The following is a 20,448-nucleotide window of genomic DNA, read 5'->3' on the forward strand; positions in this document are numbered from 1 at the left end:
ATCAGCTCTTCTCTGCTGCAAGCACTTTAATCATTCATGCCAAAGAGAATAACCTTCTTCCGAGGTAACCACACCTGAAGTTCCTTCAGATTGTTTTTCAGGGAAAGATGATTTCTTGATGCTTTACAATGCAGTGTTCCCAAGCAAACAAATCACATCTGATAGGGTTTTTTTGGTTCATTTTTTTCACCTGGCACCCAGCAGTCAAACATTTTATTCAGACAGTTGGTTCCAGGTATGCTTTTCATTAGCATCCACCGAGTGACTTTTAAACAAGACTTTAAACAAATTACTCCACTACCAACAACAGACACGTAGGAAAAAGATGCCTGGATCCATGGCTTCACTCCAACACAAAACATTGCACCCAGGAACTCAAAGACTTAGTAAGTAGAATCAGTGCTTAAACAATGAGCAGATGAGGGAAGCAGAGGAGAGCGAGCTCCCATCACACGATCCACACACACCTCTGGGCATCCTGCTCCCTACAGTGAAATTTCTGTCTCAGACACAGGTCACGGCAACATCTACCTTCCAGGTACAGATAAATGGCAACAGGTATCTTGTACACAGGGATAGCCTGGGCTGCCAGTGGAGCATGGGTACTTTTTCTGAGGGATGACAGTGTGAGCACCTTTAGTATCTTTACTATTCAGTACAGACAAGCCCTGTGTTTTCATCTATTGCTGGGATAGGGAGAAAGCAAATTATGTGACTGCAGAGCCTTTGGAGCCAACTTAGCCAGTGGCTGACTGAAAGAGTTACAACTGGATCGCACCTTTGTTTCTTACGAAGTAAAGTAAAATTTCTTCACCTACCTCTCAACAGTGATCAAACTGTAAAATATAAATACACAGGAGATATTGCCACTCCTCAGAATGGAACTGCCTTGCAAGTTCTAGGGAGATGGACTGACATGCATATACTTCCCTACAACAATTCTGGACTATTTCTGTTCCTATTTGCCCAATATATTTCCACTAACACTTCAAAAATGTGTTATTCCACTGCTCTCCTACCTACCCATTTTTTCATGATTCCATAGGAATTCTGAAACACAATTGGTATTTTCCTTATGAACGTATCGGAACATACATCAGAGTGTACTTTCCAAGTAAGATTATTGCCAAGTACGCTTACTAATTAGCAAGCTACAAGCATGCTAGATGCCTAGGGCATGGTGTGCGTTTCAGGAAGCATCTGATCTCTGAATTCAGCTACTCTCCCCTCGTATCTCCTCCAGTCTAGTCCCAAGACTCTCATTCAAGTCAACTTTCTTTTCATTCACATCACTTTCAGGGGTGAACCAAATAAACCAGGTAGCTGCCATTAGAAAAAGACCAGGTTTTGCAATTTCATCCTATCACTTCAAAATAATAGGGTTAGTCATGGGCTCTGCTCTGCCTTCAATGGAGCTGAGACTTCAAAAGTCAGTTTTTCCCTTCTGAAATCCTCCCACCTTGTTCCTTCTGCTCTTCCTCCCCACCATCCCCGTGTGCCCAGGACAGCCATCACTAAAATATGCTGTCTCAGTGAGTGTAATATAAAGGATTTGTAAGTATGCCATCACCATCTTCACCCACCATCCCTGGCTGCTGCATGACTTTCCAAAATGCTAGAAGTTACACGACACCAGGACTTATTTGCCACATGACATTTCACTTAAATTACTGCATAAAATCACAATCCATTCATTTAAAAGTAATCATACCTAGCATTTTATAGGACCATTAAAACTTCTATAAATAGAACACTAAAGCAAAATCTCATGTAACAGTAAATTACAAGTTCTTGTAATGAGAAACACAGGTTGAGGCAACCTTTACTACAAACCAAGGAGCACGTATTATTCCTCTGTTATCAACCGCTACGTTTCCGTAAGCTCTTACATACAACACAGAGTTCTGTAAGGCATCTTGACATAACTGCTCTGTTACAAGGACACAGAGGTCTCTTTCAACTTACATCTTTCTGGTTGGAGTGGAAAAACCTGAGTGCAAAATTGCAGGATTGGGATGCAGCAGCATAATGGCCCAGTGACTCTGCATAGCGCGTCAGAAGATAGCTGCAACGCAACACAGCACAAGTCAAATATCAGCACACAACCCTGGGGAATCCTGAAGTTCAAACACAGCTCTAAGGGACCTGCAGCACAGTCCAGCTTTAATGAAAACTCTGGAGATTTAACAGACAGCAATCACAACATTCATCTAAAATTTAACCTTTTAACAGTAATGGAAGGAATTCCTAATTTTATAAAAAACAGTATGTGGGGGCTTGGAGTTCCTCCATCCACCTTGTTAAGTGTGCAAGAGCTTCACTTATACACTCACAAACAGTCTCATCAAGGCACGGCTGTTTGGTATGTTTAACTAGTGCTCCCAAGCTTTGCCGAGCAACGACACAAGCCAGAACACCAAGCTATGACTGGTATCAAGATAGACATTTCACAACTTTCTTTCAGATCCCCTTTAGCTAATACTCCAAAAATCCCAACCCAATCAAAATCACACAGGAAAGATATTCCACGAGAAGGGGAGTATACTTCAGTAGATGTATCTCATGTAATTCCAAAACACTTTTACATAACGCTGTATGAACATCTGATAATCTGCTAACTTTCAGTAGCAAAGGACACTGAAGATCCCAGGACTGGTTACCGGAGGGTCATCATCACCAATTATTCTCAGTATATACTACCCACCCGATGGTGTCGTGTTGTATGTGTTTCGCATCAAGGCTGGAATAGAGCTCTGTAACAGGTTCGAATGCACCAAGCCTGCAGTAGATTCGAATGAGCAGCAATTTAAACTGAGCATTAGAAGGACTATGAGATAACCCTTCTTCTAAGAGAGTTAGGCACTGCCACACAGCCGTCTCTTCACCTGGTGACAAAACCAAAACACACAGACAGGTGTGATCAGAGAGAGGCACTGACAGCACAGGTCACTTTGGCACTGAAGCTTTCTTACGTCACACACCTCTCAAAACAGTCCCATGCATTTAAATGTGCAGATGGCATTCAACAGCCACGTTGCTGCCCTGAAAACCTAATGCCCAGTCCAGCACTATAGCTGCTCTCCGAGGGAAAAGCGGAGGAATAATTCTTCACAGGGAATATCTGGCTGACATTTGTACAGAGCTCCGCACTCACAGCTCACTGCAGATGTGACCTTCCCTGATGAGTCCTGGCCTGTTCAGGATTTCTTGCTTACACACATAGAGCACTCCCAAACGTTATGCAAGAGAGCAGCACAGAGCCAGGAATTCAAGAGCCCGTGCTCCACCAGTGACCTGCCAGGAACCTGACGATGGATTTACTCAGTTTAAAGACTAAATCTTCCTCAGGAAAGACAAAGGTGTAACTGGCAACTACACCAAAGGGCAGGAATATAAACAGTGCCCACCACAGCCACCATGGCAGACTGACTCTGTGGGATTAGGAGGCTAAGAGGAAGAGCAGATGTGGAGTACAGGAACACAAAACAAGACAAGAGGTCTCAGCATAAGGTCTAGAAGCAGGGGGTCCAAAAGAAAGTATGCCAGGGAGGGAAAGAAATACTCTCAAAACATCTTTCATATCAAAAGGGAATTGTCAGCAGAACTCATGCAAAGACAGAGAAAAGCATTACCTACATGGGAAACTCAGAACAAGCTTCTGAAGGCAGCCAGCATTGAGCTGCAAGAGTTACCAGCAAAGCTCTGCCAGGGCTTACAGGAATTAATCAGAAAAATTAAATCCCTTCAGAGGTCAGTGAGGTTCATATCAAACACCAACTGAATTGGGGGACTCCTGAAATGCCTCATATTGAGAAAAACGCCCCAGAAAGCTACAGGCCTAACAAACCATGCCAGGTACACACTGGCCACAGGGACATAGTCTCCCTACCACAACCATCCAGGGTGGTATTAAACAAGACAGTATTTTAGGAACATACCTTCTAGCCACAGATCGAGCAGCAGGTGAACTGCAAGCAGGCAGTAATAATCTGAAAACTGCAATTCAGTTTTCAAACAAGATTTCCCTAAAATGAAAAAAAATGACCCTTGAATTACTGCAGTGCTGTCAGCTGCTTCTCACATTGTCAGCATTATCAAACACACAGCTATCTGGCACACGATAACCACAGCTTAATTTATAAAACTGAGTTGTCTTAAAAACTGACACAACTGTATACATGCTGCATTTGTTCATCATGCAAGTGGACTTTGGGCCCCTTCATACGTTGACATCTGCTGGAAGAAGAAAAGCCTCTCCTACAACTGCAAGATTTACCAATTAATATTCCTTCCCATGCATTTATCCGGTGTACGCCAGTGATAAAGCCTGGCTTTGCTTAAAGGCACATGCAATTTTGCAAACATACAAAGGTACCACCTGAATTACCTGGGAGTGTCTCATCTGAGATACACAACTGAAAAGGAAAAACTTTACAAGGAAACAGGTAATTCAGGCACGCCCAAGGATATAATCATCGAGGAGAAAGTAAATTATTATCTAGCAGCATGATGGGTGCCATCAGTGTTTGTGCTGTTCCATCCCACTGAAAAAGCTCTGAAATTTTGCTCATGAAAGCTGCGAGTGAACTGCAATATTAGTTTCAAAATTTCTCTCACCAAACTCCAATCCATGGCGGTATCTTAACATTAACTCCCGGACCACAGTCAACTTTTGCTTCTTATCCATGGTGTGGTAGATACCGAGCAATCTCGAGAGCTGCACCACACACAAGTGTTGTTGCAGGGCTTTGATATCAGCTGGCAGTGCGATTTCACTCTCCACCGTTGCCGACAGAGGTATTACTTCCAGCAATTGATTGATGAACTGAAAGAGAAACACTGTTGTTAAATTCTGTGGGGCATCTGGGACTGCATGAATGGAAGACATCATTTCCTCCCTCAAATCAAGCAAAAAAAGGTGAAAATGTCAGCATCAACCCTGACATCACACTGAAATCAGTGGTTAGACGGGGGGCTTCAATGTTTGGGTTTTTTATTATTTTATTTTTTTGAAAGGTGGTGAGCACACAGTTCTGCACTCAATGGCTCTAGTAAGTTTCATCAAACAGATGGAGGACAAAAAAAAAAAAAAAAAATCAATCACAGGCAAGTTTCCAATACATCGACACACAAGGCAGTTCAAGCACCTGTTAGGACTCATAGTAGTAACATATGCAATTAAAATAATGAGTTACTGAAAGGCTTCACAGTACATTTCCAGGAAATACTGGTTTTTATACTAGCTATTAGATTTTCACTCGACTCTGATGTAATGCACTGTACTCAGTGAAGTCATCACCTTTGATTAATGACTTATTTTTTGAATTAAGCTGTAAGAAAAGCAGCCTCTCATTGTTTACAATTTTAATAGGAGACAGCAGACTTCTCCCAACACACACTCGGGGCTGGACAGTGGTTCTTCCTTGCCCCTAAAATCCAACAGTGTTCACAAACTTAAAAGTGAGTTAGAGCCAATTAATTCAGCTTTACTGCATTTGGTCTTGAAAGACAAGAACTGCATCAAATGCATGCCTGATGAAAAAAGCATGACAGCTAGATGGGAGGAACCAAGAGCACCAGGCACACCAATTCCGGTTTTCCCATAGACTTTGATGAAGAGACAAATCATTTCTGTTTGATTTTGCCAAGCTGAGCAAGGTCAACCAAATCACCAGGCTGCACACTCCAATTTACGCCTCTAGGAAGTACAGATTGATGTCGCGAGGATTATTTCTGGAATCTCTCGTGCGTACAGCCTCAGTGTGATCCTGCTACTTCACCTAGGATACAACAACCTTCAGCATCTTTTGCTGTGAAACAAGAATAAATCTAAGAAAACCTATAAATATTTTAAGTAACTTAAACTTTCAGATTTCAAAAACTCAGCAGCACTTCAGCACCACTAACCCTCCTGAGCTACATGTCTCCTTGACCGAGTTAAACTGCTGCAGATGCATGCTTCAGAGACAACAGCCAGAAGACAGCTGTACACCGGGAAGACCTTCTAATATGTCAGTATGACACAATACAATATATATTCACTAAATCAGCAGCAGTTTTAAGGCAAATCAAAATATTTTAGAGAATTTATTCAAAGTCACAGTTTTACAAACACTGCAACAAAACTGTAGCCCAAACTATTACTATTAAATATCATACCCTCTGCTCTGGCTTTAGAATTTGTTTCCTGGAAAATTAGGATTAAACCTGTTCAGTACTTCAGGGCTCCCTTGCAATGGTATCACCATTTCCAGAACTACGAGTTAAATATCCTTCTGACCATATCTCTTGTCAGTGGGATAAAACCCCACCTTTTAACACAAAACAGCAGCAGCCCATACATGCCAGGGCCACGATTCTCATTAGTAGTCAGGCTGTGGGAAGAGCTTGCATTAGCAATCAAAAAATATTTTAATAAAGTAATAAAACATCATCACTATCTACGCTTTGTTTACAAACATTTTATCAACAGCCTCTGGCTGATGCAGGATTGTCTGTCTAGCCCTCCCCAGCTCTGATAATTTTACACAATGGCTCATAAAAACCAATGGGGTAAGTGACAGGATTCCCAGCTGCTGAAGTCATTCTGCGAACTGCTCATGACTCTGCACAAAGAGTCTGTTCAGTTAAAGAGAGCTTGTTTCAGAAAGAGATTCTGGAAAAGTTGCCATAGGTGTCTCGGTCACCCCTTGATGAGTATCAACGTGTCCATTCTCTAGTGCTGCAGCAGAGCCAAACAAAAAATATCCATGTGACACCCTACCCACATCAGATGAGGGAGCAGGTTTTTTCCATTAAACATGTAACTTTAATGGGAAAAACAAAGTGGTGAGTGGGAAGGGAAAGAGGAGGATGCCTTAAAGACATCTTTTTGTCTTAAAACAAAAGTTACAGTACACAGGAATGAGAACCGCAAATGAATGAACAGGGTGGTCTTTCTTTTTCCTGTTTTCACATTACTCCATCTTGTAAGCTGTGATCTATAAACAAAAGTGATGAGAAATTACTCATTTAAAAATGAGCTAATCGGGTAGCTTATCAATTGAACCACAATTCCTAGGGAGCTTTTCATTACAAGATAAAAGCTTATATCTTGTAATTTTCATCAGCATTACGAGTCTTTAATTTTCAATACGAAAATTCAACCAAGTCCATCTCAAACCACTCGGACACCTTGAAATGGTAATAAAAGCCAAATGAATACTGCGTCTGGGTCTGAGACTCTGCAGGATCAAACTTAAGTTCTTACTGTCTCTGGTAAAAATGCTCTGAATGCAATTGCTCATTGTATTCAGATGTTCATTGTATTTTCTGCAGTGCAAACAGTTTTCTGGATTTCAAACAGAAGGTAAAAACTTGATGTTTCCAGTCTTTTAATATGACCCACAGGTATTTTAAGAGCAAGGGACCAGAGTGCAAACAAGAACTGCAGTTCTTGTCACCACTGCTTTATCTTTCCTTACCTTTGTGTATTGGCTGGATGGGAGAAGATCCACAAATACTTTGAGATCAGTAAAACAGCAGGGTTTGTCCCCAAATTTTTTGAAGTATTGGAACATTAATTCTTCTGGATCACCTAGGGAAAAGGCCAGTTCATCTTTTTAATATGCTCCATCAAAACTGAATCTGTAAAATCACTATGAGAAATCTTTGGTAATGCTTTTTTTTTTCTTCCCCCCTTTGAGATTCCATAGCAATTTAGAAAATGGATAGCAGCACTACTGCAGATTTTAACAGAGGCTCAATGTCTTTGGTAACCAAGGACACATAAAAAACCCCAAAACCTAAAAGCTTCATTCAAGCTTCTTTGGCAGATAAGAGCTCAGCGTAACAGGCACGCATACCCAGCCTCTGCTTATCTAACAGTAACTTATTTTTGGATGGAAATACAAAAGGAACTAGTAGGTAGCACAGATGTTGCTCTAATCACATTCTCTCCTTTACTGATTCCCTAAATGCGATTTTTAAATGCAAGTTTTTAAAAAGCAAAACCTGGTACTACTGCCAAAAAAACTTAAATGAAAAACCACCCAGAGTGTACAGCCTAACAGCAAGACTTTCTAGAAATGCAGTGCATCGGGAATGCACTTTTCATTACGATGTCAGTGACTGTATGCTCCTAGATCCCACAGGTCCTTTCCAAAGTCTCCCCGCTTGCCTTTACAAGCCCTGGAGTAGGCTGGAACAACCTGCCTTTCTTCCAGGCTCATCTCCTAATGCTTTCAAAATTCTTTACATACAGACAACAGCACGTACATTTTCATAACAGACATCGTATTTAACTCGGTGACTTAGCAAAGAGCTGGTTCCAAGTTTGTGTTCTCTCTCCAAAAGATTAATTTATCATCCAGTTAGTGGTTCTTACCTAGTTTATATTCATCATTACAACCTCTGTATCGCAAACGTCTAATCAGCTCCAGTTTAGCTAAATATGGTCCCCGAAGTGGCCGAGAGCTCTTAGATTCTTCTGTTATCCTCTCTTCTATAAATTTCACAGCTTGCTCTATAGAATAGTGTACCTCTCCTTCCAAAGAGCTGTGCAATTAAAGAGACAAAAGGTTCTTTGATTTTTCCCATTGCTAGGGCATTGATAACACATGCTCAGCATGCTCCCAGGATACTCTTAAGGAAATCTGGCATGATGGATTCTCTAACTCAATCACCATGAAAAATATGAACTGGAAGAGTTCTGTAGTGTAAAAACCACTATTTACTCAGCTGTTTCAAAGAAACTATAGCCAGCCTCCAAAACAAAGCAGGGAGAGCACATAATTTGGGGTCTGAAGTCAAGAAGTCACCCAAAGACACAGACAACACTATACTGAAAATATGAATGCAAACAATATGCTGTAGCACAAAGGAAAAACAAATTCACAGCAAAACTGTTAACTTACTGCTCTTCTTCTGGTGGAGGTGTCCAGGACTCATCGATGAGTTGAAACACTGAATCAAAGTAAGTTATATAAAACTGCCAATCATCTGAGCTGAAACAAAATTCAGGCACAGAACAAAGTTTAGGGAATTGCCAAAACAGTAACTCACTTCTAAAACTGCATTCCTTGCAAAAGCTGAATTTAAAGAATAGCACATGTTCGTATTACAGAAAGACAACTGTAATAAGAATAATTTCTCCTTGAAAAAGTCTCACATCTTAAAAGAATGCCACCATCCTGAATTTCTTGAAACATATTAAAGAAAACAATTTCAATAGATAATTGAAGCAAGCTACAAACTCTCCTGTTGACACTTACATTCCAATCAAGAGCTCAAGAATATCCTCACAAAACACTAAGGCAGAAGTTTGTCCTCTGTGTTTAACTTCTATTTAAGATTAGGGCACAGCTAAATACAAAAAGCAAGCAACAAATCTCTCTTGACAGTTCCAAGAGACAGATTCGATCATACTCTCTCCTGATGCATCTGTTCAAAGCATTACATGCGTTTCCAGTATGAAGCCTGGCCAAGTGAGAAAAATGAAGTTCCAAAAAATTAAATGTAAATGCAGTTCTCCTCCTCTCCCACCATGGAAGTTAGAGCTGGACAACCAGCACAGCCTTTAGAAATAAGGAGATAAACAACATTTTATTGCATTAATGTGTCGCTAAAGTCAGCCTTCAAAACGAAGCCACTACAGTCCTGACACCGACTCTCCCTGTGACCTTTACCATGTCCCTTTAACACTCCATTAGGCTGCCCTTTTGCTCAGACTTTGGAGTGTTTGGAAACGCTCTGAGATCCTCTGATGTTCTTCTATTTTAACCACCATTTACAAAAGCCCCTAACCAAGGCAATTCACCACCAGCCAGGAATATCATCTCACTTTTTCAGCAGCAGCCTTCTTGACAGCGCATTGCACTCTGGCCACCTACACAGCTTCTTGTACATCGCCATACACTTGTTCTCACGGCTTTGGAGCTCACTTGTCAGCTTCTCTAAATTAAAAACAGAAGGGCAAGTTTATTTAATCAATGCATTTCCTTCTCTACATTCTGCACAAAGCTTCTTATTATAGCCCAGAATGTAAAATGTAAGTGTAAGAGAACAGGAGAGAGGCCCCTGAAGGATAGAAAGGACAAATTTCCTATGGAAACCTTCATATCCCAAGCCCTTAAAACTGCAAGTGCATTTTAATTGCCAGAAAGACTCCTCAAAAATGTAGGATATTAGGAACTTTTTTTTTTAAGATGGCAGCTACAACAAACTAACATGCTACCAACATACTACTGCTGCAAAGTTCATCACTGAATAACACTTAAATACCATACACAGGTGGGTAAAACCAGCTTGCATGAGAGCATCTCCAGAGTTTGCATCAATGTTTGAAACAGGTGCTAAGAGTCAGGCTTCTTACAGCCTTTTTTTTTTTTTTGAATCAGTGGACAAGTCTGAGGCAAAGGAGAACTGTGTGTCCTACTGTGATTATTAATTGACAGAATAAGTTACCTCCTAGTTTTCCTCTCACGACATCTAAGGCTTCCTTATACTTCTCTAAACGTTCCAGAATCATGTAGTACAGTTCAACCTTAAAAGAAAGATTAGACTGCAATGAAATTTGCTAGGAAAACAATATACAGGTGTGACAAGAAATAAAGTAGCATAGCTTGTGTTAACTGTCATTAGAAATAGGAGATAGCCAGGACTGCAAAGCTATCTTTAGCATCCCAGAGGGTAGAGCATTCAAGAATTTAGGTCTTTTTTCCATTCTCAGTCCTGAAGCTTCTCTTGGGGCCTCCCAGGGAGCAAACCCAAGTACTTCATCAGTCAAATCAAATGCCAAAAATTTCCTTGGCCACACGATTCCAAATCCGTCCCAAGCCTCTGCTCTTGGTTTTCCTTCTGTCCCACTACCTTCACATTTACTTCCAGACACTACCAATTATTATCTTGGAGAATTGTTAAAATAATCAACTTCCTTTAGCAGTGCATTCCTGCTCTGAATAATGTTCAGACCAAGTTGAAAGTATCTGCAAGCCTTACTTCAGCCTCAGCTTCAATCTTATCCTCTTTCACCATTTTTTCCACCATTCTCTCAGCTAGTGGCAAAAACATCGTCTTTGAGAGGTTTTCATCCTGTGCTGAAATAGACTAAGGAAGAGAAGAATTATTGTAACAGCTCATCAGCTTTTTGTGTTGTCCCATCCACTGCTTTTTTTAATTAGAAGAGGGGAAAAAAACCCAGAAAACCCAGGTGCTTCAATCCCCCCAAAACCACGCATTCAGAGCTGCCACCTGTCACGTGCAGGGAGCGACTGCTCTGTTAGACAGGCAGCAATAAAAGCAGTGATATACTAAAAATCTCACTCTTGATTACATTATCCAGAGACTCATGCATCTAGGCACACCATACCCATGGCAAACAACATGTAGCAAGAACACGTTTGTGTTTTCCATGGCACAGTATTTTAGAGAACATGATTAATGCCTCCATGCTTATTTTCTTGCTTGGCTAACACTCTGTCAGGTTGGTTGATTAGTGCCCGAATCTGCTATCTCAACTAACAGCAGCAGAGCTATTTCTGCAGGCTTTCTGCAGCCTTAAAGACATGCTAAGTCCAGAGCTCTCTTATTTCCTCCTAGAGCCTTTATAGCCTACTTACAGAGAACAGTTCTGCCTAAGGAGCTGCAGATATCTGAGGATTTATTCGTTAGCACTCTAACTAGACAGACAGTAGGGTACTAGTCCAGATAAGAGAATAATTCAAGTTGCATAGATGTAGTAGGGCAGACAAAGTTAAGCTGCATTATAAAAACACTACAGCATTTGTTTTGAATCACATCACTAATGCTGCTTAAGGAAGGCTCGGTCCTTCTCCCAGCATCACACAGGAACAGTTCAAATGCACATTTTACTTGAAATCATCTATAATATTTTCACTCAAAACATGTCTGTATTTGCACTACACCTGTAGCAAAAGTCAAGCTCAACACTGTACACACCTGCATAATCAGGCTCATCACAGACCAAAAATAGTAAGGATTTTTGGGTACGATCTTATAAAGTGCCATTCCAGCCTGAAAAATATAAGACAAAATTTCATCATTCCTGAAACATATCTGTTTATAAGCTCTCATGACAGACGCAAGCTAAGCGGCAGTGACGGCAGCAGACGACACAGAATTAGCAACTACATGGGAGGATTGTTATCAGCCCATGAGCCCTTCCATCCTAACACACATTGCTAAAGAAGAAAACAGAGGGAGAAAATGTTTCAAAGATCAAGTACTTTGGGTAGGTCTGACAAGCAACGGCAATTAGCAAGTGTATGTATGATTGCCTAAACAGATGACAGCTTTAATTAGAAGTGGTGACTACATCAGGAAGCAGAAGACTTATTCTCTAGGAGCGAGGGGGATAATTCCAGAGCTATTTTTCACTAGTATGCTCAGTCAGTGCTAAAAGACACACCAAAGCACGTGCCTCCCTCATGTAAGCAAGTGCCCTTCAAACACTGATTTCATACATACACACTTGGACACCTGAAACATGAGGTCATCTATACATGAAAAGCAGTGGTTGAGCAAAGGTCAAGTTGAAAGTTTGGCTGTATCAAAGCAGAGCCAAAGTATTCAAGATTCTCTAGCCTAACACAGAATCAGTTATTCACACATTTCTCTCCCATATTTCCAGTGCTTGTATAGAATGAAGGACAACACTTTTACCCATACAAAGTCTGTAATTAAGAAAACTACATATAATACAGCCTACTACCACAGATGGACTTTTGTGCCGATTTCCTGATTGCTGTCTCAGTTTGCGTTTTCTAGTAATTTCAGCTGAAATACCGCAGGACACTGAGGTTTATTTTTGCTTTCCGATCAGTTAGCACCCACGTACTCTTTGCTTCTCTAAGTCCTTGGGTTGAACACACAGGCCAATCTGGAACACTCTACTCTCTGACAATGTCTGGATAACTTAACTAGATACATGTTTGTATGACATTTAAAACGTACAAAAGGTCAGATAAACATTAAATATCGTTATCTGTGTAAGATCAGCATTTTTCCACTTGTGCTTGTAGACAGGAGTACAATTAACATACAGTCACGTCTCTGAAGTTTAGATTGTCATATGAGGCTTGTAATTTCATGTACATTAATAACTTAGCCCATCTGCAGCTTAAACTTAAAACAGCATACAAGTTGAGCTACAATGGAGGATAACACTTCTGCTCAATATGTTATTTTAGTTATTTAAACCAAACTTGTACAAAAATTCAAGTCACCTTAACACAAGGGGAACAAGAGGTAGTTTAGGACTCATTTACATGGCTCTCCGTGCTTTTTTACACTGAAGAGTGAGGGCGCATGCTTTGAAAAGAATCTTCCATTTATAGGCATTCTCCAGGCACCTAATTTGGAAGGGATGAAAACAAAACTAACCAGCATGACACTGTTCTGCCAACTGGGAAGTAACATGTACTTAAAGGAAGTGCTTTTTAGTTTTTCTTCACTGAATGACAACCAATACAAACCTAGTTATATGTTAGATTTCAGAGGCAAGAGCATGGGCAGGATTACTCTTTTCTTCCTAAAGATAACATCAAACTAAGGAGTAAATCAAGTCTGAAAACATGGATTGGGAGATCTTGCAAGATCTTCTTGTATTTATTCCAGAATTCTTTTATAATACACTGCCTCATATATAACCACTGTACTGTTCAAGATAGACTGATAAAAACCTCCCAAAATAACAAATGTATTCTACCAGATCAGATCACACAGGAAAGACACAGTTGTCCTATCCCATGTAAGGAAAAGAAAGCATTTCTCTTCAGATAACCCACCCTCTAAGTAATGCTCTTAAACCTTTCTGTAAAAACTAACATAGAGTGCAACTTCTGCATTAACCCAGTTTAGCTTTCCAGAAGACTACACATAATACAAAAAGGCATTAACACACACAGAAAAAGACACCTGACCGGAACAGGAATTGTTGATTGTACCTGTTGCATCTTCTTGTATTCTCCAACCCTGGCATAGGCCATGAAGAGATGAGAGTGATACTCTTCACTGTTGGGAACCTTCTTTACAGCTGCCTCATAAAGTTTAGTTACCAGTTCCGCTAAACCAAAACCAGATGCTTGAGTTAAGACAAATTTGGGAATAATTTTAAAGCACAACTACCTAAAGATAGCATCAGTAATACTCTGAACAAGCAGCTAACTGCACTCATCAACCACAGAAATGGTATTCTCTCCCCCAAGACCCCAAGCACTATAAACATCAGGCAAAGGAGGAAAGTGCTTAAAGAAAACAAGCAAACCTCAAAATAGAGTTAACAGCAACAACTGAACTGCTCAGAAGCACTTAAGTCCTTTTCTCTTAAGAAAGTTTACCTCTTTTGGAGCATTAAGCTGAATGAAGATTTCTACTCCTTGCAGAATGACTGCTCCACATGAATTATGTATCAAAACGCAGAACATTTTCAGAGCCTAATATCACATTAATTACTCTTATCGCAGGTTTACTTATGTTAGTCATATCCTGTTATTTCCCAATTGCCTTTTTAGTACTCTTAAAAAGTAAGATAACTCACCATACTTTTTAATAATAGGCCTAACTAAATATTTATAATATAATATGCAAAACTTTCTTACATTTTCACCTTTCCAGATTTTTTTCCTTACAATCGTATCTCAGTGTAGTATTAGAAAACTAAATGTAATTTGTCTTTCACATAGTTTTATGTATATGCGTCGAGGATATGTAAACATCTAATTACAATTCAGTACCAAAAGTGGAAGTGCCTAACACCCACTATTTCCTTTCTGAGTTATAAACCTAGAAGTTACAAACCTGAGCTTAATGCTTATGCAAGTTGTTTACAATCACAGAGGCTTTTGACATTTTCACGAGTTTTTTTTTATGTTGAAGTCACACATACACCCAAAAATTTTGTGCTATTCAAGAAATGATGCTTTAACTCCACATACACATGCACATATAGAAAGAAATAAACTAGGAGAGCATAAGCAATTGCTATATTGCAGACTGATGCCAAATAGCCATTTCTGCAAAAGTTATTGCACCCCATTGTCACTGCTCCAGCAATTCAACAATAAACGTTGCTCCAACCAGCAAGAACCACAAGAAGCTGACAGAAACAACTGTTTACAGCCATAGATAAGCAGTATGTAAGGTCTGGCTTCTTTCAGAAAAGCACACGCAGTTCTACTCTGTCACTCAAATATTCATGATTTAGTATTTTTAAAATACTGTATCACTACAAGGAACTGTACTGAAAGAGCTAATGGCCAGGATTTCCCTTCTGTGTGTCACACAGATTCTTGAGGCCTGAACCCCTCGACTACAGTCTCACAGCATTAAACACACCCCAAAACATGGACCATGTGATCTGTCATCTCTAGCACAAATACTGACAACAAATCCCAGTAGCTTTCATTAAAAAACCTGATCATGATGGATGAATATTAGCATGCCACTCATTTAGGAACTGTGTACACAATGTTAATAACAGAAGCCTAAGCAAATTTCTTTGCTTTACAATGATCGCTAAAGCCTTAGAGGCATTTGTGACAGGTGTCATTTACATTCTCTAAGTCTTGTAATAACACACCTACACATGAACCCTGGACTTCGCACGGTTCCCATGAAACTGTGGGTCACGTATACTTCCAGAAGAACATAAAAGAATTATAAAGATTTTTAAAAGAGGCAAAGGAAAAAGCTTACGTCTATGCATTTCCCGGTAGAGAATGGTTAGTGCTTGCAAGGAATTATCATCTGTGGGTTCAAGCGCTGCTACTTCTTGTGCCAGAGCATACGCTTCATCTTGCTTGCCAGTCCTCTGCAAGCCAATTGCCTTCAGAACCTATTGACACAACACAGAGGCAGCTGTTAGAAACACAGTCGGCAGTTACCAGTGAAAATCCTCTCATTCCTGATGAGGGGAGGCTTTGCCCAACCACCTCATTACTTCTACAGGACTTCAGGTTTTATTAAGCTTCTAATCCATACGACTGTACAGGAATTCTTCCAAACACAAGCTGCATCAAACAGCGCGGCTCTGCATTTCTTAACAAATACGAAGGCCACTAAGGCATCAGCTGCCACTCGGTTTTCCCTACCTGCAGACTGAAAACTGACCAGTCCTGCCAATTTTCATTATTTCTTTCAGTAACTGGCCAGAGAGAAGTGACATAAATGAGATTCAGGTCAATGACACGCACTTCAGCTTGGGAAGCTTTCAAAATGTAGAAGCGGTATGAGCTGTAGAGGAAAACCCACAGGGAAAAAGAGAAAAGTAGAAAGATAGTCATATGTTCAGAAAACTGAGGAACACAACTCCTTTCCCTTCAACCTGGGGCACAGCAAGGAGGGCAGCGAACAAGAGGCAGAAGAGCAAACGCCTCCAAAATCACTTTGTTATGTTTTACTAAGGACTACACCACCCAAGTAAATGTTTTGGTCCAAACTACTACAGATAGGTATCTCAACCTAAGGTCTAGAAGTGGCATTTTTAAGGCACAGCCCACGTGCCGAGGTTGCTTGCAGTGGCTCTGACAGGGAGCTAGACAATTAGCTAAGGTGTAACCAATTACACTCTAGTCGTTAGAGCCACCTCACCAAGAGGATCCGTACGAGTTTTCAGGCAAACACAGTATTGTGTGAATTAGAACAGCCTGAGATGTTCCAGAGGGTTCAGAAAACACCGTGGTCTCTGGAAGACCACGGACACTGCTCAAAAAGGTGCAGTGAACCACTCCACGTCTCAGAGCTACGCTCACCAAACGAGGTCAGTGCACTGCAGTCACACTTACCTTTGCACAATGAAGATCCTTGTGTTTTTTGAGCAGTTTATCCGCTTGCTGGATTGCCATTTTATTATTGCCATTATCGAGATAATCTGCATAAGAATAATATATATAGTATTATAACAGAACACAAGACCATTCTGGAAAGCTACCTCTAATTTTACTGTGGAGTATGTGCTCTTAGGCCAGTAGTGCAACACGCATTTTCCTTGTACAATCACTACTAAGCCAAACATTCACGAAACGTGTCAATTTGTAGATGAAGTATTCATCTCGCTGTACTAGTTTTAGTCATTCAAACAAACAAGCTTTTGTAATCACTCCACACAGATCATTACAGCAACAAGAGAGACATATAATAGAGTGGGTTCTGCAGCAACAGCTCTTTGCTAGCAATGGAGCTTAGGCTCTTTGCTTCAGTAGAAGTTAATTTGGTATGCCTTTGGGAGACTTTCAATGACTTTTAACAGGCAGTAGGTTAGAAACTAAGCACTCAAAATCTATCAAAGCATTAAATATGTGATCCATACTTCAGGCACAGCAAGTCTGTCCCCTAACAGAGTCTCACTATGCTTTCACCAGACTGGTTTTTAAAGACAATAAAGCAAATCTCCCCCTGGGAGCTTCACTATTTCCTAGGGGGATATCCCACTATCTAGTAAAACTTCAGCTGTAGAAAACCCCTGTCTCGAGACCATTTTCTCCTTTTTTCAGCTCAGTGTTAAGATTTTCAGCTTCACCTACAATGCATCATCATGTCATTAGCAATTACAAACAAGCAATTTTAGATTAGAACATGACCCCTACATGCTTCCCCTCCCTCAAAAATTAATACTTACTAAAACCTAGCAGAAAAGCTTAGCTGCACCTGACATGCCAACAGGGAAGGGTCCGCTCACACTGTTCTAGCCTCTCCCCTACCAAACTGCGAACAGAACTAATGCCAGTTAATTGAAATTACATTACACGTCTTTTTCTCCTCAAGACTCTAGTCCTCATTATGAGAGAGAACTCTTTTACTGAGTAGGGAGGTGACCTTTAGTAATTCCTTGGTATATGGTACAAAGTGTGCATCTATACTAATGAGATTTATATTTGGCAGCTTTAACTGCTGTTGATTCCATCACCAAGTGCTACAGATTTAAAGGAGAGCTAATTGGACTCCTGAGACCATACAGACAAAACCTCAAACGAGGCAGCCTGCCCGCACTAACCAAAACATTGCTGTATAAAGTATAGTTTGAAACTATAATACGTTGTCTTTACATGGGTTAGATGGCTATTTTAACTTATGAAAACTTGTGCATCATCTTTAACATTAAAACTTAAAGAGGCATTTCTCAGTGAAGATGTTTCAAAACTGTGGAACAGAACACTCTGGTGATCTCTTCATAAATCAAGAAGTCTCTGCTGGTGTAAGATCTGTGTTGCATGGCTCACTTAAACACAAATTATCTGCCACGCTGCACTGCCTGCCTTGGATTGTTTAACAACTGTGCCGATAAGATCTCTGCTTTAGGTCTCCTAAAGTAAATCAAATAAACCACAAACCTCTCTAAACTGCAGCAGAATAAAAAGATTGTATTTTGCTAACAACAAGTAAGTTTGTTGGAAGCCAAAGTAGCTGGCAACTTCCAAAGGAATTCAAGCTAAAGGGAAATAAACTTAAGCCTACGTTAGTTGCAAGTCCGTAGGTGGAGATGTTCAGTGGCTGGAAATGCAACGCATGAACCTCCAGGTGAAGGGAGAACAAATCAAGATGAAAGATAAACATAGCTGTCAAGGAACCTCGAGTAACCAAGGCACACGGCGCAAACTGGAAAGCAGTGCTGTAAAAGAACCAGACCTCCGACCTCATGCAGTCTCCAGTTTACGACTTTTGTGAAGTCGTGTATTTACCTCTTTAAGGACATACACTTTGTTTTGGGTTCTGCAGCACCAAAGCCTGAATTCAAATCTTATGCTGCAGATGATCCTTTCTAGAACTAGCAGAAAGCTATTTTAAAGCTCTCTCCCTAATAGCTATACTCTCTGAAATTAATACAGTGAAATACATCTCACCATCATCTGCTTTTAATATCAGTTGAATTTGCCAAGCTTTTAAGAACATTTAAGATGTTACAGAGGTTATAACACAAATAATTGCACATTAATAAAAATGGCAATCACAGCATGTACAGAAAACTAAGGAAAAAAACCTTAAAATCGTTACATAAAGACAAACTGCACAGCTACGCTCACAATCACACAATGAGCTTTAAGACAGACGTGTGTTTGCACTTTTAGTCAAATGGAACTATCTCCCTCCATTTCACTGGAACCCATCATGGATACAAGTCTACACCGCACCGCCCTCACTGCTCGAGCAGCAGAGAACATTCCCAAAGCACGTTCATCCCAAAATGAGGGCACATCTCCACATATTTGTAGGGAGAGATTTTTTTTTTTCTGGTGTTGAAAAAGTTGAGAACATTTTCCAAAATCTCTGTCCATTCTTTAGTTTTAGGGAAGAAATGATACCGTAGCCTGGGGAAGTGTTTTTCTTTTCTCTCAGTATTTGCATAGACAAGCTTGTCTACAGTTTCTTAAGCAATCCACATTGGATGTAATACCCTTGGAAATATTTGGGGACAGCTTAATGCAAAAGGTTTCTTAACAAGACTGCCTCCTAACTACTTCACTCTTGTCTCCCAATTAATTTTCTTAACACCGTAATTAGTCTGCACCACAGCACCTCAAAGCACAAGCTCAAGGTTTCCCGGACTGCTCGTTCCTTTTATGAATGAGTCCATTCCTAACTTCTCCGCAGCAGAAAACACACGCCGACCGAAGTTACCCCGACCGAGAGGAGGAGGCACACGAACCACCACCACCCCCCCCCCGCCCGCTGGAGAGCGATGCCGCCTGTGCCGGCCCCTCCACCCCTCCTCCCGGACGCGAGTGGGGGGTTTCCGAGACGGGAGCCCCCCCCGGGCGGGGGGAGCCCAGGGGAAAGCGCCGCTGCCCGCAAGAAAAGGCGCGGCGGAGACGGAGCCCGGGTGTCCCCCCCGGCCCGGCCAAACTCCCGTTTCCAGCCCCGGGAGGGGGGAGCCGGGGCCGGGCTGAGCCGGCCTCCGCGGCAGCTCCCCGCACACACACACGCAGAGCCACCGCGGGCTCACCGCGTAACGGCGCCCGGAGAAGAGGCGCCCGCGGGAGGAAGGACAGGACGGCGGGAGGCCGAGAGCCTCCCCCAGCGCGGCGGCCGGGGCCACGCTCCCCCTGGCCCCAGGAGCGGGCTGCCCCGGCGCCTGTCCGCTGAGCGGAGCGGGGGACTCCCCCGCCACCGGGGATGGGGCGGGAGAGGCGGGCGGGCGGCGGGCCCCGCCAGAGGAGCCAGCCAGCGCTTGCCGGGCCGGGCCGCCCGGCGGGCCCCTCCGCGCCGTCCCCGGGCGCCACCGGGCGGGTCGGGGCAACCCAGCGAGGCCGCGGCGGCGGAGCGGCCCGCCGAGCCGAGGGACCGGGGTCAGGGAGCCGCGGGGTCCGTACCGTAGATGGGCCGCAGGCGCCGGTCGTTGGGGTCCTGCACATGGCCCCGCGCCGCCATGATGAGAGCGCAGAACCGCAGTGCGCAGCCGCCGGCCGGGCCGGCCTGGGGGCGGGGGTGAAGGGGCCGGTAGGAAGCGCGGGGCGG

The 20,448-nt window shown here is 42.0% G+C and overlaps 1 protein-coding gene across 1 annotated transcript in view; it reads right to left on the reverse strand.

The window, feature by feature from the left end:
• The window catches only part of NAA25 (N-alpha-acetyltransferase 25, NatB auxiliary subunit), a 31,955-nt gene extending 11,511 nt beyond the window's left edge, over window positions 1–20,444 (reverse strand). Inside the window, exons 1-15 of the mRNA XM_054844677.1 lie at window positions 20,304–20,444; window positions 16,782–16,867; window positions 15,694–15,832; window positions 13,944–14,062; window positions 11,938–12,012; window positions 10,978–11,085; window positions 10,444–10,522; window positions 9,821–9,932; window positions 8,895–8,984; window positions 8,366–8,535; window positions 7,464–7,576; window positions 4,618–4,825; window positions 3,939–4,025; window positions 2,705–2,885; window positions 1,966–2,065 (exon numbers count right to left, since the gene is read on the reverse strand). Of these exons, the coding sequence (XP_054700652.1) occupies window positions 1,966–2,065; window positions 2,705–2,885; window positions 3,939–4,025; window positions 4,618–4,825; window positions 7,464–7,576; window positions 8,366–8,535; window positions 8,895–8,984; window positions 9,821–9,932; window positions 10,444–10,522; window positions 10,978–11,085; window positions 11,938–12,012; window positions 13,944–14,062; window positions 15,694–15,832; window positions 16,782–16,867; window positions 20,304–20,361 (1,725 nt within the window). The 5' untranslated portion in view covers window positions 20,362–20,444. The remainder of the gene's footprint in view (window positions 1–1,965; window positions 2,066–2,704; window positions 2,886–3,938; window positions 4,026–4,617; window positions 4,826–7,463; window positions 7,577–8,365; window positions 8,536–8,894; window positions 8,985–9,820; window positions 9,933–10,443; window positions 10,523–10,977; window positions 11,086–11,937; window positions 12,013–13,943; window positions 14,063–15,693; window positions 15,833–16,781; window positions 16,868–20,303) is intronic.
• Window positions 20,445–20,448: the final 4 nt, after the last annotated feature.

The sequence above is a fragment of the Grus americana genome, chromosome 16 (assembly GCF_028858705.1).
Source record: "Grus americana isolate bGruAme1 chromosome 16, bGruAme1.mat, whole genome shotgun sequence".
NCBI classification, from domain to species: domain Eukaryota; kingdom Metazoa; phylum Chordata; class Aves; order Gruiformes; family Gruidae; genus Grus; species Grus americana.